Here is a 25,512-nt window from a genome sequence, read left to right on the forward strand (position 1 = left end):
TGTTTAGTTTTACAATGGGTGTATTGATGTTGTACTGCTCATTGCAGTATGTTAAATGCTGCCTTTTCCTAGGTACTCATGTGTGACGTGTGTATTGTTACTAAAAATCATGTTTTCATACAGATGGGGGGTTGTCAAAAAATGATGGGCCCCGGGTGTCACATATGCTAGGTACGATAGAGTAAACACTTTCAACACTGAATGTGAAGATGTCCAAAAATGTAAGACAGGAACAGCATAGACCTAACTCAATCCAAAAAATGAAGGAAAAAGCCTCAGAAAGGGCCCTCCCACCTCATCAAAACAACTCAAAGAGGTGGTCGAGCGTTCATCTCACTGGCAAAAAACCTTCATTGTGTGATAAAGTCTTAGGCTGTGCTGTAATGTGCCAACAGAAATTAAATAATAGAGGAAATATTCCACTTACCTTCACTGATCGGTACACCAATGGGATCGGTACACCAACGGGATACACCCTGAGACAGTATGAATTTATGAAATGCTGGCCACCGTTGGTGTACGCTTGACCACCTCTTTGAGCCGTTTTGGTGAGGTGGGAGGGCCCTTTCTGAGGCTTTTTCCTTCATTTTTTGGATTGAGTTAGGTCTACGCTGTTCCTGTCTTACATTTTTGAACATCTTCACATTCAGTATTTACTCTATCATACATTGGTTTTCATCACATCTGAGTTACCAGTGGCTATCTACATATGCTAGGTACGCCACTGCTTAGAGATATTTGGAGCATTGAGATAAAACAGTATATTTCTGTGTCTCGTTGGCCAGGAATATGAATTTGGAGGTTGAAATGTACAGCGTCAGCATCTATGAGACAAACATGATTATTTTTATTACTTAGGATTTTTTTGGACCCCAGTTTGATTACAAAAAAATAGATAATTCTAAATCTAATAAATGCTGGCATTTGTCATATTAATATAGGGACTTTGGATCATCTGTTATATTTTTGTCCACTGATACTTAGTTTCTGGAAGTCAATTTGGGGACAAATAAATCTCATTCTTGGGTCATCTATCCCCTTATCCTATGAGGGTGTAATTTGTGGTAGGTTACTTCATGTTAAGCCTACTTTAGACAAGTATAAAAGTCGCCTTTTCCTGATCATGACAGGAATAGGTGTTCAACTGATCACACATAATTGGAAGAACCGTGACAGGATTAATTATACTTTTTGGTGGGTAAATGTGTATACCACATATAAGTATGAAAGAATGATGGCGTAACGTTTGGGGACTAGTAAGCCCTTTAATGATGTATGGAGTCCATTGCCTACTTTTGTTGCATTACAGTAAGGGTCATGTTTCTTCCCTTTTCATTAGATTTCTTTACACATCCAGGGAGGGCGGGTGGGGGAAGGGAAATGTACTTTGAGGAGTTAAATTATTTAATTATAATATTGAAATCACTGTATTAATAATTAAGATGAGGATGGGAGTAAATGATTATTAAATGTAATAATTGTATAGTTAGTGCATTTTATGCAGTATTTATGATTTACCAATTACATTGCACTATCAAAGTTTGAAAATCAATAAAGATTTAAACAAAAAAAGAACAGGACAAAGTGAACACAGTTCTGTTTTTCCTAAGGCTATGTAAGAGATGTTTCAATAAAAGCAAATAAACACTTCCAGTATTTATAGATTTGTCCTAATACTTCAGTGTCAAAGCTGCATGTTTGATCTAAAAGACCAGTGTTTCCTCCTCTGGGTGATGTAACTGAAAATATTACAAAGCAATGGCCAATCAGGGACTTCCTTAGGCTCAACCCTATGTGAGGAATCTACAGCAACCCTATGTGAGGAATCTACAGTAAGCCATTACACAATAGTAACAAATATATATTATGGCTGAATATATTATGAAAGTTCTAAGAGAAGAGGATATTTCTCTGGGTAAGTGAAAATTTTGTTCTGTGTATTAGTGATTTTAAGATTGGGGCTAACAAACAAGAGGGGGAGCTATTTTAGATTTAGGGGCCTAAGTAGAATGCAGAGTATACTAATAATGGGGTTGGATCAGTGGGGAAACAGTGATCATAACATGTCTAATTTGAACTGATATCTGGAGTGAAGTTACTAAAGAAACCGACTGTAGCAGCATCTAATTTTTGAAAGGGTGACTGATAAAATGAGGAAAATTGCTAAAAAGAAGCTTAAAGGATCAACTGCAAAAATTAGAACTTTAAATCAGGCATGGATGTTGTTTAAAAATATCAAAAAGCCTAAGAATGTATGTATTTGAGGAGGGGGTCAGTCTCAAGTGCAAATCAATCTCAAAGACCTGCTCCTGGTCCTTTGTATTCTATCTTTGCACATGCACACCTACCATTCAAAAGGAAGAAATTGTATTAAGTTAGATTTAATATGGTTTACACAGGGTGACTAATCAGTTCATGGGAATTTCTTTAAAAAAATTTTATATAAGGAGTTCACCTGGGTATATCCTCAGCGCATGAGCGCAGAAAGCATCCTACAAGGTTTTACCCACAAACATCATCTTCTGTCACTCCGTGAACCTTTTAAGTGCCTTTTTTTATATATGAAAAAATAAACAATAAAGAGCCATATGCAAGTTTAGAATCAAAGAAACCATCAGTGTATCAATAAAAATGATCATATCAAACAGTTCTTGATAATAGCAGTTTCCTCCACTAAATCAAATATGAAGAAAAACTTATCATCATAAAATGCATTGGGTTAGTCCTTCGTTTTATTTCTATATATTATCATGAAAAGTAGACTAACACTGGCACCACACCATTTCACTGTATAATATGTAAATGACAGAAAGGCAGTACAGTCAAATTTCGGTTTGCGAGTGTTTTGCAAGACAAGCAAAACATTCCTGCAAATTGAGCTTCGCAAACTGAGCGTTGACTCGATTTGTGAGGCCCCCTCCCCCCATGATCCAGCATCCCCCCCGCCGCGATCCGGCATCCCCCATTCACCCACCCAATCACACAAACACAATCCCTTACCCCGATCTGGCACCGGCACCAGCACCAACGCACAGGACATGCCAGTGCTGGTACCCGAAGATCCTCCCTTTTGCTTGGGCTGGGCCTTGAGCATTTGCGCTTGCTCAAGGCCTTCTGGTTTTCGCTCTGTTTAAGTTCTTCAATTTCTTGCATGCACAGGTTGGCAGAGTGCTGCAATATAGGGACAAATTCCAGTTTGTAGAGCCTTTTTGGAAGGCTTGGAGATGGTGGTGTCATCGGCAGGGCCTTAGCCCCAATGTTTCTCCATTCCTGTTCCTGGAAGGCAATTCCAATTTTCCCGCTCGATGTTGAATATCTGGGCCCAGTCCCGGCCAATTCAAAGGCATGACCTCTGTTTTAGATAGATTTAATTTGTATCCAGAGCAATGAGAATAAGAGTCAATTATCCTCAATACTGAAGGAATGGATTCTGGAGTAATGTATAGGAGAATGTCATCTGCATATGCAGAGAGTTTGATTTCTAAATCTGCAGAATGAAAACCTGTTATTTCAGTAGCTGAGCGAATTGCAATCAATAAAGGCTCCAGTGTGAGATTGAAAAGCAGAGGAGACAGGGAACAGCTCTGCCTAGTGCCTCTGCTAGGGTTGAAAGGAATGGAAAATAAATCATTATCATATATTCTATTAGTCGGAGAGGAGTACAGCACCGTAACCATTTCAATAAAAGGTGAGGAAAAACCAAACCATTGCATGACCTGGAATAAGAAGGGCCATTCAACCCTGTCAAATGCCTTTTCAGCATCTAGCCCCATGGCTAGTAACGGGTAATCTAAGGAGCTGGACAGGGAAATAATATTAGTAAATATTCTGGTGTTATCGCCGAACAAACATCCAGCCATAAAACCAGTCTGGTCCTGATCAATCAGTTTAGGGAGGATTTTTTGTAATCTATCAGCAATCACTTTTGCATACAATTTAGCAACCACATTAATTAGTGAGAGTGGCCTATAATTCTGCACCTTTAAAGGGTCTTTCCCAGACTATGGTGGTGGCCTCTTTAAAGGAACCTCTAACATCATCGGTGGTAATCATGTAGTTAAAGAACTCTGGCAAATGAGGTGAAATCCATTCCTGGAAAGTTTGATAGAATTCAGTGGTCAGTCTATCGGAGACTGAAGAAGTGTCTCCCATCAGTTCAGAAGTGTATAGTTTAGAGTAATAGTTATGAAACTGGGACAGAATACCAGGAGTGTCTGTAACTAGTTCATTATCATCAGTGTGAATTACTGAAATATTAGATTTGTTGTGCTTGCCCTTCAAGTATATGGCACACATTTATTGCTATCAGTATAATATTTAGCAGATTGTTGGAAAACCTGTGACGCAGCCTGTTTGCTCAAACAAACATTATATTCATAGCAAGTTGAATCTCCAGGGTGTTTTATTGGGTCCAAGTGTGTGTACAGTAAAGAAGAGCGCAGCATGGTCTGAGACACTAATCTCTTTAATTTCAGTAAGAAGGATCAATTTGACAAGGGAAGGACTGATAAGGAAGTAATCTTTTCTCGAGTAAGAGGAGTGGGGTGCAGAGAATAAAGTGAAGTCATGGTCCTCTAGATGGGTAATACGCCATGGGTCAGTAAGCTGGAATTGAGAAATAATATCTTGTAATCTATACCAGGCCTTAGTCTTCCTGTAGGTGTATATGGATTTTTAAAAATCTTTGAGTGGGTCTTGGATTAGATTGAAATCACCTCCAAAAAAGTGGGTGTCCTGATAGCTAGTGAGCTGAGTGGCTATGTCATCAAATAATTCACAGTCATCGATGTTGGGGCCGTATATGTTCAGGAAAACTATTTCAGAGTGGTTCAAGCTTAATTTGACTGAGGCCCATCTACCATTAGTGTCAGTGTCATGGGATACAATCTGAATACCCCCAGTTTTCCTAATGATGGTGAGAACTCCATTTTTTTTGTCAATGGCAGGGGAGAAAATTGGCGGGAAAGCCCAGGGCAGAGATCATTTGTTAGAGGCCACAGCATCCAGATGTGTTTACTGACAGATTGGATACATAGCTCAAGATTTTCTTTAATTTAATTGGATTATTCAATCACTTAACGTTAAGAGTGCAGCATGTCAGTGGCATATAATGAGTTGTGAACAATACCATATCAGATAAAGAGAGATATTACAATGATAAAAACCAAATGAAAAAGCAAATATTAATAGAAGTAGCTGAAAGATCATAAATATAAAGCCTGCTTTAAAGAAAGAGCAGGAATACATGTCTATGTGGCTTAACACGGGTCAGTGAGCCACGTGAACACAACAAGCAGAAGCAATCTGCAAAACCAGTAATAAAACAAATGAATTAAATCCTGCAAAGCAGGAACATGGAGCATAACAAATCAGCCCAGTAACAAGGCAACAGAGAGTCACTACATTAATGAAATAGAGCAGTATGAATAGCAATATACAGCAAACAGTTACCATCCATAATACTTATCAGGTACAATCAATTGTACTCAGTGCTAGTTGTTCCAGGTAGTCGGCGAGCTCTTTAGGATTAGTGAAGTCTTTTGTACTTTTGTTATATGTAACACGAAGCTGGGAAGGGTACATCATTCCAAACTTGGCCCCTAACTGCTTCAGTTTGCGGTGGTATTCCAACAGCAGTTTCCTCATTTTCGCAGTGTGTTTCCCTAGATCTGGGACAAATAGAAGGGTATTCCCTTCAAACTTTATAGGTGCCTTGACAAGTGCCTCCTGCATGATGGTCATTACTTGGGTGTACCGTAGCAGTCGCACAACTGTGGGCCAAGGGTATTTGGAAAAACATAACTTACTCCACCCCTCACAATCAGGATTTCGAACTAACCATAGTACAGAAACACTACTTGTCTCACTTCTAGATACAGCCCGGCAACACATCAGTAAGGGAAAAAAGATGGTGTTAATACAACTAGACCTCTCCGCAGCATTTGACCTAGTTGACCACACCATATTACTACAAATACTCGACACCATAGGGATCTCAGGCAAGGTCTACAATTGGTTTCAAGGGTTCCTCAAATCAAGAACCTACAGGGTAAAGTACAATGATATAAAATCAGAGCCATGGGCAAACCCCTGCGGAGTTCCACAAGGATCACCACTCTCACCTATGCTCTTCAACCTCTTTCTCTCCTCCCTAGGAGCCACTCTAGATAACCTAAATGTCACATCCTTCAGCTACGCAGACGACATCACCATACTCCTCCCCTTCGACCCATCAGATACCACCACCACAACAAAGCTGGAAACAACCTTAGATACAGTAGAAAAATGGATGATGGATCACAAACTAAAACTAAACTCAGAAAAAACAAAATTCCTCTTGCTCGAACAGGCCAAAACGCCTACCATCACAGAACTGAAAATCAAAAACACCAAATACCCAATACAACCCGAACTAAAACTCCTAGGAGTTATAATAGACAGATGCTGCACAATGCAGTCCCAAATCAACAAGACGACCCAGAAAGCTTTTCTAACCATGAGAAATCTACGTAAAATCAGAAAATTCTTCAACCCAGCACAATTCAGACTAATTGTCCAATCCCTAGTCTTAGGTCTGCTGGACTACTGTAACTCCCTCTATCTTCCTTGTCCAGCCACTATGATAAAAAGACTCCAGACCATACAAAACACCGCCCTCAGACTGATCTACTCACTCAGAAAATATGATCACATAACTACTGCCTTCTTAGACTCCCACTGGTTACCCATACAAGCACGAATTCAATTCAAATTCCACTGCCTATTATTCAAAGCGTTACATGGCTCTTCCCCTTCCTACCTAAACAACCGCTTAAACCAGATCTCCACCTCAAGACACAGAAGAACCCCAAACCCTTTTACTTTTCCCCCACTCAAAGGCACACTACGCAAGAAATTGTTTGACAACCTTCTGGCAACACAAGCAGCAAAACTCAACCATACCATCTCCAATCTGCTGATAACATCGGACGACTTCAAAACATTCCGAAAAGAAATCAAAACCCAGCTTTTCAAAAAATTCATCCAAATATCTTAACCATTCTTCACCTACCTCAAGATATTACTTCCCCAAATAACCCACCTAAACACCTTCCAAGCAAACAGACCCCAAAAATTAGATGGTAATCTTACCTACTCTAACTATATTCTCTTTGTCCATATCACACAGTTCGGCACTGTCATTTTACTATCCAACCCCTAATTCCCCTTAGGAATGTATCCAGCTATCTCTCTTCTGTCAAAAAAAAAAAAAAAAAAAAATTGTATCTTCACTGGAAAATGTCCAGTCAAATCTTTTGTAATCCGCCTTGAACTGCAAGGTATAGGCGGAATAGAAATCCGTAATGTAATGTAATGTAATGTAATGTAATGTATTTGCCAGCACTATTTGGTAATGAATTTGTGGGAACCCTTTGGGCTCTGTCGATTTCAAATGGCAGATCGAAGATAAGGTCAAACAGCTTTGGTAACATTTTAGCCAGAAATTCAGCCATGTTCCGGCCTTCTCATGCCTCTGGTAGGCCCAATATTCTGAAATTGTTGTGACGTGCATGGTTATTAAAGTCTTCCAATTGGGCCTCCAGCAATAAAATGAGCTTCGTTTGTCTCAGGAGCTCTTTGATATTGTTTTCTGCAGTGGTGACTCTGACATTGGTTTCCTCTGCTTTAGATTTTAAAGAGGCAAATTGAGAGTTAAGAGCAGCCAGCTCGGTTTTGATTTCCTCCATGTTGCGCTTCACCTCTGACCGCATGAAACGCAGCTCTTCAAGGATGGTCTGGGAGTTTTCATCATCTGCCTTGCTACTGGCCAATTTTTGAGTTGAGACTGGGTCAGTGTTTCTCTGTTTGCCTGATTTGCTAGTAGCCATCACTAGTGGTTAGCGGAAAAGCTGAGCCAAAGTAGAATCGGACGGCTGCAAACAGGGTAAATCGATCCTGTAATGTGGTTTTGCAGGAGCTTTAGCTCTATGCGTCCTCTATGTTTGGTGCTCACTAGTGCCTCCCCTGGCTGGAGTGAGCTTTGACGGAGACTCCAGTAGATAGAACCTAAGCACACTACCAGGTAGAGTTCTGGGTTTCTGGCCTAGAAATATCTAAGAAAAAGGACCATTTTAAATTAAATGATTAATTTATAGAGCGTGTATGGTTGGACAGACTAGATGGACCATTTGGGTCTTTATGTGCCATCATTTACTATGTTACTAAAGACCCCCTGAATTTCTAAAAGAAAACTCTGCAGGGATTTCAACATTGCAGTTGCTACACATGTGCAAATAACTCAGAATCCCCAAATCAGAGAAAATATGGTCCCAGGAACAGGAAAACCACAATGCTAAGACACTAACCTGTATAAAGCACAGTACCAGCAGGGTGCACGTCTGCTATTTGAGAAGATTGTCCAAAAGATGTTCCTAAGAAAGTAAGAAAAAGATCAATATTTACAGTGCTAGTCTAATGGTTCTGCATTAATGCTGTACACTGCTAGAAAAGATCTAAGTCAAACTCATTAAAATGTAATAAGAAGGATTGGCAACTACACCTTAGGCTTAGTGGGGATGGGCGGACCCGCTATACCTAAGGCCTGATTGGTCCAGGCTTTTAGAGCCTGGCCAATCAGGCCTTAGGCTTAGTGGGGATGGGTCGGGAAGGGGCAGGTCCATCTCATTTCAACGAGGCGGGCCAGACAGACTGATGGCAGCAAGACCCGGCTGGCCGACCAACAATTAGAGGTTAGTTGGGGGGCAGATTAGTTGGGGGGAGGTTAGGGGGTCATCAGGAGGTGTTAGCGTGGGGGGGTCCAGAGGTGGGCGTCCTCTGGCAGGTGGGGTTGGGCACCCTCCTGCCAGTGATCGGGGGTATCGGGTGGGTGGCCTTCCGGCAGGAGGGGTTAGCCACCCTCCTGCCGGCGAACGGGGGGGTCAGGCGACCGCGGCCACTATACTTATCGTGGCAGGGAGATCCTAGCTGCGATATGTATAGCGGCAGCATCTACTTACAATGTAGGCCAGCATTTTGCTGGCCTACATTGTAAGCGTCTCTCCCTCTACTAGGGAGACGTGTAGGACCACCTAGGTTCGCCTGCCTTTAGGTGAGCTTAGGCGGTCTTGTGGGCCTCCCTAGGCTCCTGGAGGCACCTTCAATATAAGTGGCCTGCCTGGAGAGCATTTTTTTTTTAACGTGCATCCCGATTGGCTGATTAGACAGCTGTAGGACGCCTACAGCTGCCTACAATTGGGACGCACTTTGCAGAATCAGGGCCTCTGTGTATAATAGGCCTTTTATTCTGCAAAATAAGGGAAGAATTTGGTGGTAGCTAGATATCAAGAGAGTGAAAACAGAGATGAGCATAGTCGTTTTAGCACTATGAGAAGATAACTTGCCTTCAAAACACTTCAATCTCATTCCTAGTCTCTTTCCTGTTCTGTGACCATTAGAATCACATGCTCCATTGAGTACTATGCCACAAATACATAGTTCTGCAATTTTTTAGTATTGAAACAGCTGCCAATCAGTAGACTCTTCTTTGAGCCTTTTTAGATCATTTCTCACACAGTCTATTGCTTGTCATCTACAAAAAGGCTGATATTTCCCCTCTATGCCCTATGGAATATCATTCCATTTACTATCACATATGTGTTAAATATCCTCCTTCAGTTTCTGAATCAGCTCATTATCTTAAGTCCCAACCTAGACTGCTTAATTTATTTATGAATCTCCTGTTTGGGGCACTATCAAAAGCATTGCTGAAATATATACAGTATATACTAGAGCCAGGCTCCACCTTCAGTCTAATTTTATGGTCAACCAAAGAAATCAGATTTATTGGTCATGATCTGTTTGCTGGACTGCTTGATTCAAGATACGTTTTTACCATTTTGCCTAGCAAAGTCTCCACAAATTTTCCCACTTTCCCATTTTACCAAATTCTGAATATCCAGCCTATAATTTTCAACCTCTTCACTCTATCACATTATAAAGAAGGGCAGCACCTACACATCCAATCTGCAAAAATATCCCTTTTTGAAAAGATCTGTTTCTTTCTAAGATTCAACAGATCTTCTATGAGTTCCCATAATATCATATGATGTATTCTGAACAGTTCCATAGCTACTGTCCACTTTCAATTATTGTAGTTTCAAACTCATCTGTAAAATAGTGTGGTGTCTTTCCCCATTATTATACATACCTTTGGCAGAACTGCTTTCATAAATTTGGTAGGTGAACTCTATTGGTAATAAAAGAAGAGAAAAATTTTACAAGATTATTAAAACTTGAATTCTGATAGAAAATCAAGCCATGGTCAAATGATTTTATTTTCATTTTTTATACATTTCTACTGTATATTTCATTCTTAGAGAAATGAATATGAAGGCACCTTTAATAAATTTTTACATAAATAAACATAATTTGCACTTGCAGTATGTGAGGTATTTCCATATAACTATATGTGCAATCATCTTTATGGGTACCAATTAGTTTACATGCAATATTGATTTGTACTTTTGTGGAGATTAGCTTTCATTTTATATTTTAATGAAAGATTCTTCTTTGGATAAATTTATGATAATAATATGTTAATATCTTCTAATGTGGACTGGGATATAACAAAATATTTTCTTATCTTTTAAAATTACAATTTTTTATTGTAATTTGATTATTCTAAATATTTTATGGGACAAGCAAGTATATATATCTGACTTCTGTTTATTGCACCACTGATAATGTATTTGTGATTGTGAATTACCTTTATTTATGTTTATTTGGATGTCTTTCAGATAGTTACAATCATATTTTATCAGTTTAACCTTGCAATATAACCATTATTAGGTACTGTTTGTGTTCATTATGCCTAATTTATTGTCTTCAATTGAATTCACCATTATCTGGTAAACTAGATAAGAATATAACTTAAGATTTGCCGCTGCTGGATCAGACCAGTGGTGCATCGTGCCCAGCAGTCCGCTCACCCAGCGGCCCATAGGTCATAGACCAGTGCCCTATTTGAGTCTAGCCTTACCTGCGCATGTTCTGGTCCAGCAGGAACTTATCTAACATTTTCTTGAATCCCTAAAGGGTGCTTTCCCCTATAGCAGCCTCTGGAAAAGCATTCCAGATTTCTACCACTCTCTATGTGAAGAAGAACTTCCTTACGTTTGTACAGAATCTATCTCCTTTTAACTTTAGTGAGTGCCCTCTCGTTCTCTTCACCTTGGAGAGGGTGAACAATCTCTCTTTCTCTACTAAGTCAATTCCCTTCAATATCTTGAATGTTTCAATCATGTCCCCTCTGTCTCCTCTTTTCAAGAGAGAAGCGGCTCAGTTTCTTTAGCCTCTCATTGTACGGCAACTCCTCCAGTCCCTAAACCATTTTTGTCGCTCTTCTCTGGACCCTTTCGAGTAGTACTATGTCCTTTTTCATGTACAGCGACCAGTGATGGACGCAGTATTCCAGGTGGGGGGTGTACCATGGCCCGGTACAGTGGCATGATAACCTTCTCAGATCTGTTTGCACCTTCTTAATCATTCCTAGCATTCTATTTGCCCTCTTCGCCGCCGCCGCACATTGCGCAGTCGGTTTCATTGACTTGTCTACAAGTAATCCGAAGTTTCTTTCCTAGGGGATTTCTCCGAGTATAGCACCGGACATCCTGTATGCGTGCATATGATTTTTGTCACAGACATGCATCACCTTGCACTTATCCATGTTGAACTTCATTGGCCATTTTGTGGCCCATTCCTCGAGTGTGATTATGAATTTTATAAAATATGTTTTAAGTTTTAATCTCTGCTTTCTATTTTTGTACTATTTATTTAATTGTCCATTTTCTATTTATGATGACTAATTATGGGCTCCTTTTACTAAACTGCAGAAGAGCAAGAACAAGCTATATGCTTCGATGCTCATTCAATTTCTATGAGCATCAGAGCATTTCCTCGCAGAACTGGGGTAAGAAGCTGTTCCACAGTGCAGTTTAGTAAAATCCAGCATATGTTTTGATTTTTTAATTTATCTATTCATATCAATTTTAGACCCTTGATGCAGGCATAAGTTGAAATCCAGTCCATGCCGAGTGCTTAATAAATGGTTTGCATTCACTTAAGTGTTTCCTGTGTTTCCTTCAGTGGTAAACTCCTGTTGTTTCTAGCCATAGCCACAGAATAGGGAACAATTAGGAATAAATATTCAAAATTCCTCTGGACTACTAATATAACCAGCTAGGTTTGTGGATAACAATTCACTTATATCTATACAAACAAAAAGATATACAAATGTTTGTTGAAAATGGACACTTTTGCAACAGGCTCCCTAACCTCTTTAGAAAGTATGAGATTAAGTTACACCAATTTTAAAAGCTAAATATGTGTGTTTAAATTATTTTGTAGCAATACATTAGCATTTGAATCTAGGAATGCCATGATTATTTTTCCCTCTGACAATTGTGATAAGGAAGCTCATGTGCTCGAGGGGAGAGATTAGGATAGGACCCAACACAGTTTCATATGAAAAAAACACTTTTTATTCTTTTTAGTTTGCCTCACACTTTACAGAAAGCTAGCTTGGCTTACCACAGCCATGCAGTATAGGCATTGGTCCTTTTCCCATAGCTTTCCCTTATATTCTCCTCCCTGCCTGAGAACTGCCCCTGTGGCTCAACAGGAATGCTGAGCTCAGTGCCTCCTGGAAGCTGTAGTTTTTGCACCCCTGGGTCAGCGCCCTCTGCCGCTCAGTGAAAGAACATCATTACTGAGGGAGAATCTCTGACTCTTTTATATATCCTCCCCCTCAGCTCAAACCTAATGGGTTGAGCGCTTGCTTCTACTTGGGGATTCTCCTGAAAAGGCTGAGGGGTACTCACTCTAAGGGCACCCATCTTCTTCTCCCCCAGCATGAATCTCTGAGACTGCCCTAGGGCTCTCATCACACATACACCAACTTTCACCCTCCATTATAAGCACTGTTGCCATTGGGCCCAATCATGCCAATGACTTTGAATTTTGGACTCTGGATCATCCATGCTGTTCCTGGAAATTGCTCCCTTAGTCACCAAGACTTCCTGGGCTCTCTACTGTCTTTGTTGCAGACTTGATCCCTACCTGTACAGGCATCCCTATCTGTACCATCATGGCTCCTGCTGCACTCATCTCTTCTTTTTCCTGTAGTCCAGAGTAGTCATCAGGCTACTAGTCATCACTTTCTTGGTTCCCTCTCCCACTGAAGAGCCTCAGGTCAACACATCCTTTGACTACTTCTATATTTTACCTTTGGCCACATTACCGCTTGTAGCTGTAGATATGGGTTTTGGTTTAGGACTATGTTTACCTTTTATAACCAAATTAGAGTCCTTTGCTGATTTAGTTTTAGCCTTCTCTCAACTCTTTTTCTCAGAATTCACATGTTTTGCTTTCCTCAAAGCAGGTCTAACATGTTTTATTCTTTCCTTATATTTAGGTTCCATTCCCCTCCTTGGACTCACTCCAGTTTCTCCCAAGGTATTCATTCTTTTTGGGAAGACTTCACTACCCTCCATCCGGGGAGTTTTGTCAGGTCCTACAGATTGAGATTCCTTCCCATCTGTGGTTATTTTACTGGTATCTGCGCTTCTAGGCATAGGATAGAATTGGACTGTAAACCACAATGGATAGCCACTTCTAGAGAACTCCACCGTGGTATTCTTTACCTTTATCTCATCACCAGGCATGCATGCCTTTCTTAACTCCTTCCAAAATTCTCTAGAGGTTGTCAGGCTCCTCTCTTCAGGGTCACCCTGGGTGCTCTCTTCCCAGGTAGTCTCTTTCAACCCCATAAGGGCATCAGGAAGCCACTTCCCTGGACCTGGGCTGATTCTTATTCCATTCTATGGGTCTGTCTCATTCTTAGCTGCTTCTAAATGGCTTGCAGCTCCAAATCTAAATTTTCTACTTGCTTCTGGCACTCCTGCCCCATGGCAGTCTCGGTAGCAAGCTGATCCTAGGTCTCCTCCAAATTCTGGGACGACACATAATTCCCTTTTCTTAGCTGAGTGCACTCTTGCTGGATTTCCCCAGCCATCTTTGCCCCTCCTCCTCCTCCCAGAGGTGCATGTCTTGTAGCTTCCTTTGGAGCTTGCAATTCAGATCTTCCAGTCCCCTTGCCTTGGCTTTCATTGCCTCACAGTCCTGTTCTGCCTCATTTAGCTGCTCCTTCAGTCTGGTATATTGCCAGCTTGGCACTATTGCTTCCAACTCCTGCTGCAGCTGCTCCACTTTGGTATTTGCAGCCTCTGCTTTGGCTTGATAGTCATTCCTCTGGACTGTTACAAGGCAGACTTGTTCCTTTAACTTTTGAGACAATACCTCATTTCTTGTTCTGAGGTTGTCAATTTCCTCATTCAATTTTCACTATTTTATTCTTATATACTTCCATCTCAATCAGCTGAGTCTGAACAGCTTTATATTCTTCTCAAGCCTCTTCCATAACAAAATTTGCAATAGAATAGATACCCAGGATGGTGTGAATAGCATCAAGAAAGACCTGGCGAAGCTTGAAGAATGGTCTGAAATTTGGCAGCTAAAATTTAATGCTAAGAAATGCAAGGTCATGCATTTGGGCTGCAAAAACCCAAGGAAATGGCACCGTTTAGGGAGTGATTGTATATGATGACCTTAAGGTGGCCAATCAGGTTGAAAAGGTAATGGCAAAAGCTAGAAGGATGCTAAGGTGCATAGGGAGAGATATGGCAAGTAGGAAAAAGGAGGTACTGATGCCCCTGTATAAGACTTTGGTGAGACCTCATTTAGAATATTGTGTACAATTCTGGAGGTCGTACCTTCAAAATATATAAAAAGGATGGAGTTGGTCCAGAGTAAGGCTACTAAAATGGTGCATGGTCTTCGTCATAAGGCATATGGGAACAGACTTAAAGATCTCAATCTTTGGAGGAAAGGCAGGAGAGGGGAGATATGATAGAGACATTTAAATACCTACGTGATATAAATGCGCATTAATCGAGTCTCTTTCATTTGAAAGGAAGCTCTGGAATGAGAAGGCATAGGATGAAGTTAGGAGGTGATAAGCTCAGGAGTAATCTAAGGCAATACTTTTTTACAGAAAGGGTGGTAGATTCATGGAACAGTCTCTCAGAAGAGGTGGTGGAGACTCAGACTGTGTCTGATTTCAAGAAAGCCTGGGATAGGCACATGGGATCTCTTAGAGAGAAGAAGATAATGGTTACTGCGAATGGGCAGACTGGATGGGCCATTTGGCCTTTATCTGCCATCATGTTTCTATACTTTCATTTTGCCTAGACAATTGGCCTCAAACCTGATTGGCTGGGGCTTGAGATGATTGACACAGGAAAGTCCATTGTTCACGAATTTGAATTTTGGTGGGAAAGTCCATTGGTCACAACTTTAAATTCTGACAGGAAAGAGGCTAGAAATATATTGGGACTGTTCTGGTTCAGGGAGGGAGGATTTTCTGAGGTTATATTTGAAATCTTTTGAGAGAGAGATAGAAGGCATTTGTCCTCAGCCCCAGTGCTTTTTGCTCTAAATTTCTTTTGGATGAGCGATTGCCATGCTTTGTGTGGGAAGAGCCCTTTATCTCCATTGAAGTTATTGGAGTGTCTTGCTATCTCTGTTGCCTCTTTGATTCTTCTTGGCCACCAACAGTCTTCTTTTTCCAAGATTTTTGTATGACTAGTTGCCTTGTCATGAAGGACTACAGCTGATTTTTCTATGTTGCACTTTTTGTTCTACTGTGACCCATTTTAAGTACAATCCACTTGCCAACCCACCCTCTAGCACCACATTTAAGAACTTTAACAACATAACTTTGAACATTAGAGATTTTGCCCATTTCATAGAGATCCTGCCCATTCCCAGGGCGTAGTTTGGGTAGAGAAGATATGGCAATTCTATCAGCACATGCATGCTCATAGTTATTATAGCTGTCTCTCTGCAGTTCCCTTACTTTCTAATTGTCTTTAATGAAGTCAGTCACATTGGTGGGTCTAAATGTAGAATTAGAATGGATGACATTGATTTAGTTTTGAGATTTTATTAAACACCTTGGGCTCCTTTTACTAAGCTGCGCTAGCGGTTTTAGCGCACGCTAGGCGCGCACTACAATGCCGCATGCGCTAGACGCTAACGCCTCCATTGAGCTGGCGTTAGTTTTTCTGCATAGCGCAAGGATTAGCGCACGCTAATCTTCAGCGCATGCTACAAATGCTACCGCAGCTTAGTAAAAGGAGCCCCTAGTTTTGCATGGTGATGAGCATGCATATTCCTTCATAAAATTGGCTCCTAGTAGTACATAAGTGCAAACACACAAATTTATAGCTGATTTGAGGGAGGTACAACTTTCTGTGCAAATAAACTCATACGTCATAAAATGCATACACAACTCACTGCTTTACTCAAATACCACCTGTGAGAATAAATATGAGTGCTTTTGTCAGTACTTTTAGTCAAACATACATCCTCACAATTTTATTAAGCCTATTTTTCACATGTAAAACATGCTTTACACACAAGAAAAGTAATAGCATTAGCCCATGTATTTTGTTCATTTCTAAGTGATTAAATTATGAATGTGGTATAGTCATTATCTATGGTTGAAATTTTGACAAATGTGTGCAAATACAAGCATTTTCTAGCAAATTCTATATAATCTGCCAAAAGTTAGGTGCCTATAGTGGCACACTTGCCCCCTCTTTTACAAAGGTGCGCTATGCTTTTTAGCGTGCGCTAAACACGCGCTAAATGCTAGCACGTGCATGTTATGCTATGGACATGTTAGCAGTTAGCGCACGTGTTGATTTAGCACACGCTAAACACGCGCTAGAACACTTAGTGCACCTTTGTAAAAGAGGGTCTTAGTCAATGTAGGCACCTAACTTAATTGGTTAATATGCTTTTTTTTATGCTAATTGTTACTTAACATCTCATAATTACCCTTATTTGGACTTAATTGAAAGATAGGGCCTAACTAAAAAAAAACCCCACACAATTCTATATAAAGTAGGCGCCTAGTCCAAAGTGCCTACCTACAAGTAGGTGAAGTTAAGGGCGGATCATGAGCATGTTTTCAAGTTAGTTGCCTCTTTTTGAATTAGGTATGATTTTTTAGGCGACCTATACAGAATTGGGCCCTTTATAATTACCAAAGTACCCATCCATACACATGTACTTATTTGTACTCCTACCTGACATTTTGGAGGCCCAGTTGAACCTGAAATAAGTAGAAAAGAGTTGTTGATTTTATAATGTGCAAAGACTCTATTGTGACTGGTCATACTAGTGTTGCATATGTCTACAGTGGCATAGCGAGGGTAGGGTTCACCTGGGACGGAGGCATACTTCTGTGCCCTCCCTGCCATGCATGCACCCCCTCCACCAAAACTGGGACCCCACAAAATCCTGGTGTTCTAGTAGGCTGGAGAGGTTGTATCAGACTCTCCCCCCCCCAGCTTGAGAATCCTTCACCCTGATACCAGGATGCCCACTCCCTCCTGCCTTGAAGTACCACCTCTTCATAATGGTGGCTCTTCCCCCTCCCCCCAATTGGCTAATGCGGCTAAGGCCCCTCCCTTAGGCATCTCTCCTGCCTGATTTTCAATGAAAGGTACGGGGGAGCAGTGTCGGGGGTGGAGGGTTCTCGAGCTGGGGGAGAGTCTGATCTGAAAACCCCCAGCCCATTAGACCACCAGAATTTTGTGTCAGAGGTTGAGGAGACTGGAAGTCAGGCGAGGGGGGGGGTGCTTGTTCTCTGGGGTGTCGAAGGGAAGGCATGCGCATGGCAAGAGATTGGAGAGGAAGAGAGGTGCCGGTACCCCCACCAAGATGGCACCCGGGGCAGACCATACTACACCACTTCTTAGCTACGCGGGCCCTTACACTGAATATCGGCTAGGTCCTGAAATAACTACTTTTGAGTTTAAAAGCCCTCCTGATCCTCTCCAGTCCACCTCCCCAAGGTCTAGGTAAACCCATCCAGGCCTACCTGTCTCCCTAGTGGTCATAGTGGAGTCATTGGAGGCAGCAGAGACCCCTTGCAAAATGTCTGCCATGACCTCTTACAACAGCTCTTGGTACTACATGAAGTACTGCAAGCTGCTGCAAGAGGTTACGGCAACCATTCTGCAATTGCAGCCACAAGGAGCAGGAGCAAGGTAGCTGAATATTGGCCAGAGTTCTACCTAATACAAGAGAAATTCCAAAGTTTTGCTTTCTGAAGTAGTAACAAAATAGTTTGCACAAACAGCAGCTACCAGTAGGTATATCATGTTTAGAAAAAAAATTGTATCAGCCCCCAGAATTACAGGCGCATACAAGTGCTGGAATGCTATTCTGTTCTTTCCTTAAAATGTTTGTCATTTATGTGCAGAATAGCACTGGAACACATGAACAAATGTACATGTAATTCTGCGTGCTAATATTGTGTATACTTATGTATGTATGCATCTCTCAACAATCCAGCATGTTTACTGTCTGTTGTAGCACATCTCCTCCTCAGTTCTGCTTTTGATTTCAGGGGGGGACGAGAAGGGAGGTTTAAGCTCATGCTTTATGGGAAGTCAAAAAGAGAGTTACGGGTCTTATATGCTCACAGTATAAAGAAGAAACGGACATGAAATCCTCACTATTGCTGACCACATAAGAATAAGTTAATCTTTTACATCTCTTCAGACCTTGCATTAATATTTAGGGCATGGCACTCAGCCCTTTGGTCTTTGCATCTGTGCTGAATAACTAATATCTTCATTAGCATGGATTTTTCATCTGTGCTGAATGAATATCTAGTATAGATTTAGATTCACTGTATGCTGCTTTCTATGTGAGGCTTTGTGCATGCTTAGCTCATGTGTAAGACCCATTTTTGCATAGGATACCCACAAAATATTGCATTAAAATTGAACTGGTGCATAAAGCCTAGTATATTTTATTGCACTGGCCCCAGACACTTGATGCAAATGCCTCATAGACTACCAGGAGGCAGTGACGTGTATGCAATGGAGCAATCTCCTCTACCCCATTACTCAACTAAGAATTAAACTGTGCAGTTGCTATGCACCAGATTATAAAAATGTCACAAAATTAAACTGTCCAATCCAAAATTAGCCAGTTGGCAACTCTGTGCTACAGGTGAAGGTAATATTCAATCTACTGATCTTATGAAGATATATATCAAAGCTAGTTACCCAATTCAACAAAAAATTTACCTGAGTATATTGGACTGTATGGAAATTACCTGCCTCTGCCCAGTGTGACCAGCCAGGTGCTGTGCCTGCCAAGGTCCCAGGAAAAGCCGGAAGAAAGGGTACTGAGAAGCCCAGAAAGGGGTTTGCCAGGGATAGCTACCAGGACCAAACTGACCCACTGGAGGATGACACTGGCCCAGAATGGGGGGAAGAGGAAGCCCCGCACTTTCACCACCATGCACACAGCAGGGTTAGGGACAAGGGTTTTAAACCTCCTTCTAGGAATAGTCAGGAAGGCTCTTTCCCTAATGTCCACCGGGGGAACCGGAGAGAAGCCTCTTGAAGAGAAAGCTCAGCTAGAACAGGGTGTTGCTCCCTTTTTGAAAAGCCAGTAGAGGCTAGCAAGCAAGGGGGCAGGTTAGGAAGGAAGCTCAGGTCTCTCCCTAAAGAGGAGTTTTCCAGTGCCAGCAGGGGTTATACCTGTGACCCTATGGAAGTGGAAGAGACCGGATCCACTCAAGAGCTGTTGGAAGCAGAGGAAGAAATGCAACTGGAGTTGCAAGGAGAGCTGGTCCCTGAGGGTTTGGAAGTGACTCCCGAGCCAAAGGAAGTAGGCTTGGCAACCCTTTTCAGGGACTGAACTTAAAGCTGTGAGGTTTTTTTTTTCTGTTTGCTATTTTTTTGGGCTGTTTGTTTTCGTCAGCCAGCTATAGTGACTGTGTGAACTGTGAGAGTTTTGGGTTCTGCACTGTTCTGTTCCTCAGCACAGTTTGTTTAAAGCTGGGAATGTTTAATGGGGAGAGGTTTGCTAAAAACCAGGAGGGATTTTTGAAAGCTGTTTAGTGCTTTTTGCAAGGCAAATCTGAGACACTCCCCTGAACCCAGCAGTGCTACAAAATAAGCTGGAGGCTTGTGCTGAGACTGAGCGTGTTTGAGACATTAAAGCAGGAGAACTGTATTTTGAGAAACCTGCTAGGAGCAGGCTTTTGGAAGCCTTAGTGTGAGGAGCTCTGGTAAGAGCAGAGTCACAGAGCTCAATACTGACTTTGATGAGGAGAAAATCCTGACAGCAACCAGAGTTTTCCTTTTCGATATTTTTGTTTTGTGTTTTGCAAGTTGCAGCATTTGTTTTGAACTTTGCCATTCTGATATTAAATTTTCATTTGAAGAACCAACCTCGGAGCTGTGTACTTTGGTTCTGGTTTTTGTTGTTTTGTTTAAATTACTTATAATACAGTGTCTGCAGGGTGACTCCTTACTGAGTCACACGCCGGTGCGAGTTTGGCTGTAACCACTAGGGGCAGTAAGGAGTCCCGTGGCTAGGCTCTACTGCCGGTTACACCAGCTAAACCTATATACATGCTTCTATATCTTGTAAGCTTTTAGTCAAAATGATGGGAGACATTCCTGGTAAGGGAAAGTTTGCAAAAGTATATACAAGGAGTTAAAAAAGGATGGAACAGTTTCCTTATTTGGAATGACTTATATTAGGGCTTCTCAGTTTGGAGATAAGATAGTACAAAGTACCCATGGACTTTGCATCTACAAAGGCTAGCTGAACGGGCCTAATATTTATTTATTTATTTATTTAAATGGAGCTCATACCTTTGTCAGTAGTAGGTGAATTATATTTAGATGCAATAGTTATTTTTCTGTCCCAAGAGGGCTTACAATTATAGACCCTCTTTAAAAAGCAGCGGTAGAGGTTTCTACCACGCCCAAGGTGCTAAATGCTCTGACACTGCTCCAACACTCAAAGGAATTCTATGAGCATCAGAGCAGTGTTGGAGTATTTAGTGCTGGGCTATGGTAGAAACCTCTACTGATGCTTAGTAAAAAAAAAAAAAGGGGGGAAGGAGGGTAAGTTCATGGAAGATTAAGTAACTTGTTCAAGATCAAAAAAAGTAGCAGTGGGATTTGAATTGGGCTTTTCTAGTGGTCAGCCTGGTACTCTACCACTATACTACTTTTCCACACTTGTGAAAGAAAAAAATTAATTAGCATTGTTCCTTTCTTTATGAAATTCCGCCCGACTAATTCTAGCCATTCTCATAACAAAATAGCTTTAGTAAAATTGGGAATTATACTCTTTAAAAAGTTTCTTTTATAAGGACACATTTGAGACATAGATAGGATAATTCATTTATCATTAATGCTTATGTTCTAATACCTAATTTCAATCAGATCTTATGTATAGGTCGAAATCTTCTTTACCTTCTTTACCTTCTTTACCTTCATGATTATTCTGTGTTACCCTCAAGATGTTCTTTCTCTAAATGTTTCTTTATTTTCTTTAAAGATTGTAGTTCATCCCCCTCTTCTTTTGTATCGGTAATTATTTGTACGTAAATACTGTATGTCTATTTGTATACAATTGTTTTATTTTTGTCTCCTATTTTTAAATTGTCAAACGCATTGAATTATTTGACATTGCGTGTACAACAAATTTTTAATAAATTTGAAACTTGAAACTCTAAGGGGTTCATAATCGAAACAGAAAAACATCTAAAAACCGGCCTAAATCGGCACTTGGACGATCAGTAACAAAAGTCGTCCAAATGCCAATAATAACAGGGTGTTAGACGTATTTAAAAACGACTTAGGCCTTCACAGTGCTGCTGAATGACCAGAGCTAAAAGGGGCATTTTAGGAGGAGTGGTGAGGGTGGGATTTGGGCAGGACGTGGGCCTCCTAGACTTAAGTCATACTGCATGTATAACTGAAGGTTTTACAACATTGCCTAGACGGAACTTGGACGTTGTGACTTAGGCCATCTAAAAGCAGGTCTAAGTCCACAAAAGGTATCCAAAGTGACCTGATAAGCACTGCAGACACAAAGTGCAGACCCCCATATACAGCCCCAGTCATCACTGACCCACCCCAAACCACATAAAAAACGTAATAACAACTTTACATATCTGCCTCCAGAACATCAGCACCTGGCAGCTTGGCATAGGAAAGCCTAATAGAGCTTCACAGAGGTAGCTTAAGTGGTCTTGGGGGTGCGTTAGTGAACCATGGAGAGGAGGACCCAGGCCCATAAGCCACTCTAATCACTGCATTCATGGAGAAATGTGCATCCCCCCCAAAACCCCAAAACCCTTTTGTACTGCCATATAAGTGGCTCCTGCAGCTATAAGGGCTATTGGGGTGGTAGATATGTGGGTCTAGTAGATTCTGGCCCCCTTCCATGCCCAAAAGGTCTTTTTCTAAGCGTTTTTGAGTTGGACGAATTTTTGGTTGAAATGGGGTATAAAGATAGACGACTTAGCGGTCTGGACGATCAAATGGCTGGATGTACAGTTGGACAATTTTCGAAAAAAAATATGCTGGACATATATTTTGAAAATGGACCTTTTCCCATGTCCGACTTTGGACGACTTGTGAGTTAGGCCAAAACGGACTTAGACGTTTCTTTTGATTATGCCCCTCTATGTGAAAAATTAATATTTTTTGACTACCAATAGAGGAATAAAAGATTATTTCTAAAAAATGAGAACATATAGTACAAAAATTCACAGCAAGCGATCACCTAACATGCCTTTCATGTATTCTCATGCCTTTCCAGTGATATGGAAAATTTTCCCAGCTGTCACTTTCTTTGCTATATAGCAACATACAAGGGGCCGCTGAAAAGTTCTCAGCCCAACCAAGAAGAGAATGATGTGGAGCAATGAAACTTACAAGTTATTCCATACTTTCCTTGACACATTTTGTTTCAGTGATATGAAATGAAATGAGAAGGGTAAAAAAAAAATGTATGAAATAACTTGTAAGTTTCATGGTTCCACATCATTCTCTTGGTTAGGCTGAGACTTTTCAGCGGCCCCTCATATATGAACATTACTCACACTGGCCCAATTATCCAGGAAAATAAATGCAAACAGAACCCAGAATACAAAAGTTAAAATGTGAATATTACCTGTGGTTAGACTAACAGCAGTAGGAATCTCTCTTTTGTGTTCTTTCCTCTTATTCTCACGCTGCTATGTTGATACTGCAGTGTGCTTTTGGGAAATCCAGGCACCTGCTTTTAAATACTTGCTGCCCAGTTCTATTAGGCTCTACCTATCAACTAAAAATATAATGAAGGTGGTAGCCAATCAGGAGCAATAGAGGAAGGGCTCGATAATGAATTCTCTTTCCCTCCCTATCTCTTCTTAACATTTGTCTCTCTCAAACTTTACCTTCACTGCCAGAGGCAAACAAGAGAGCATAGAAAAACAATAGCTTCGCTCTATAGAGGCATGACTACCTGAGCATATGACCAGAGTTGATTTGATGGTGATTGCAACATTTGTGGTTGTATTAACTCACATATTTATTGCATGACAGGATCTCAGTTCCTCCTGGGTTTTCTTAGTCGAGATCTATGTGCTAGAATGAGTATTGACAAGATCAGGACAATTAGAGATAAGTGTAGAATTTGGTTCTCCAAGCTAGGGATCAGTCTGGAAATAGATACTCCTTATTAAGGGATGCTGAGAAAAAGTCCAGCAGTGAAAATTAATTTAAACATCATTCCAATCATTCAATTGAAAAAATCAAAAAATAGAGAGAGTTTCAAAATAAAATATCTGATTGCTGAACACTGGCTACCAATTTCATACTGTGTCCCATCAGGTCTTCTATTCTGACTTACCTATTTTCACATAGATAACACGCACCCGTGTAAAACGCGCACACGGGTATAGCGCGCGAAAAACACAAATTTATGTACAGAAATTTTTATATACCGCGCACACCCGTAGACTGCGCATGCTGCCCGACTCTCCCGTCGCCGCCTGACTCTCCTTTCGCCCGCCCCGACTCTCCTCTGGCCACCCCGACTCTCCTTTCACCCGCCCGACTCTCCTCTCCCCCTTGAAGTCCTGTCCCCACCCTGAAAGCCTGATGCCCCCCCGACGTCCGATTCACCCCCCCCAGGACCACTCGCACCCCCACCCCGAAGGAACGCTCGCACGCACCCGCACCCCCACCCCGAAGGACCGCTCGCACGCACCCGCACCCCCACCCTGAAGAACCGCTCGCACCCCCACAGCCTCCCAACCCCCCCATCATGTAGAAGCTCCTACCGGTGTCCTGCTGCTTCCTCTTAGCGGTCCCGACTCCCCGACACGATCGGGGCAAGAGGGAGCTCAAGCCCTCTTGCCCCAGCCAACTGCGGCACCCCTGACACGATCGGGGCAAAAGGGAGCTCAAGCCCTCTTGCCCCAGCCAACCGCGGCACCCCCGACACGATCGGGGCAAGAGGGAGCTCAAGCCCTCTTGCCCCCCCGACTCCCCGACACGATCGGGGCAAAAGGGAGCCCAAGCCCTCTTGCCCCGCCCGACTCCCCAACTCCCTAACAATATCGGGCCAGGAGGGAGCCCAAATCCTCCTGGCTCTGGCGACCCCCCCCCCCGCTAGTTGTTCGGGCCAGGAGGGAGCCCAAACCCTCCTGGCCACGGCGACCCCCTACCCCCACCCCGCACTACATTACGGGCAGGAGGGATCCCAGGCCCTCCTGCCCTCGACGCAAACCCCCCTCCCCCCAACGACCGCCCCCCCCAAGAACCTCCGACTGCCCCCCCAGCCGACCCGCGACCCCCCCTGGCCGACCCCCACGACACCCCCACCCCCCTTCCCCGTACCTTTGTATAGTTGGCCGGACAGACAGGAGCCAAACCCGCCTGTCCGGCAGGCAGCCAACGACGGAATGAGGCCGGATTGGCCCATCCGTCCCAAAGCTCCGCCTACTGGTGGGGCCTAAGGTGCCTGGGCCAATCAGAATAGGCCCGGGAGCCTTAGGTCCCTCCTGGGGGCTGGGCCTTGGGCACATGGTCGGGTTGAGCCCATGTGCCTCAGGCCCCGCCCCCAGGTGGGACCTAAGGCTCCCGGGCCTATTCTGATTGGCCCAGGCGCTTTAGGCCCCACCAGTAGGTGGAGCTTTGGGACGGATGGGCCAATCTGCCCTCATTCCATCGTTGGCTGCCTGCCGGACAGGCGGGTTTGGCTCCCGTCTGTCCGGCCAACTATACAAAGGTACGGGGAAGGGGGGTGGGGGTGTCGTGGGGGTCGGCCAGGGGGGTCGCGGGTCGGCTGGGGGGGCGGTCGGAGGTTCTTGGGGGGGGCGGTTGTTGGGGGGAGGGGGGTTTGCGTCGAGGGCAGGAGGGCCTGGGATCCCTCCTGCCCATAATGTAGTGCGGGGTGGGGGTAGGGGGGTCACCGTGGCCAGGAGGGTTTGGGCTCCCTCCTAGCCCGAACAACTAGTGGGGGGGGGGGGTCGCCAGGGCCAGGAGGACTTGGGCTCCCTCCTGGCCCGATATTGTCGGGGAGTTGGGGAGT

At 42.6% G+C, this 25,512-nt stretch overlaps 1 protein-coding gene across 1 annotated transcript in view; it reads right to left on the bottom strand.

Annotated features, from left to right (window-relative positions):
- Positions 1 to 23,201, bottom strand: part of LOC117361348 (class E vacuolar protein-sorting machinery protein HSE1-like) — a 39,378-nt gene extending 16,177 nt beyond the window's left edge. Inside the window, exons 1-4 of the mRNA XM_033946544.1 lie at positions 23,107 to 23,201; positions 17,190 to 17,215; positions 10,187 to 10,225; positions 8,346 to 8,411 (exon numbers count right to left, since the gene is read on the bottom strand). Of these exons, the coding sequence (XP_033802435.1) occupies positions 8,346 to 8,411; positions 10,187 to 10,225; positions 17,190 to 17,196 (112 nt within the window). The 5' untranslated portion in view covers positions 17,197 to 17,215; positions 23,107 to 23,201. The remainder of the gene's footprint in view (positions 1 to 8,345; positions 8,412 to 10,186; positions 10,226 to 17,189; positions 17,216 to 23,106) is intronic.
- Positions 23,202 to 25,512: the final 2,311 nt, after the last annotated feature.

The sequence above is a fragment of the Geotrypetes seraphini genome, chromosome 5 (assembly GCF_902459505.1).
Source record: "Geotrypetes seraphini chromosome 5, aGeoSer1.1, whole genome shotgun sequence".
Lineage (NCBI taxonomy): Eukaryota > Metazoa > Chordata > Amphibia > Gymnophiona > Dermophiidae > Geotrypetes > Geotrypetes seraphini.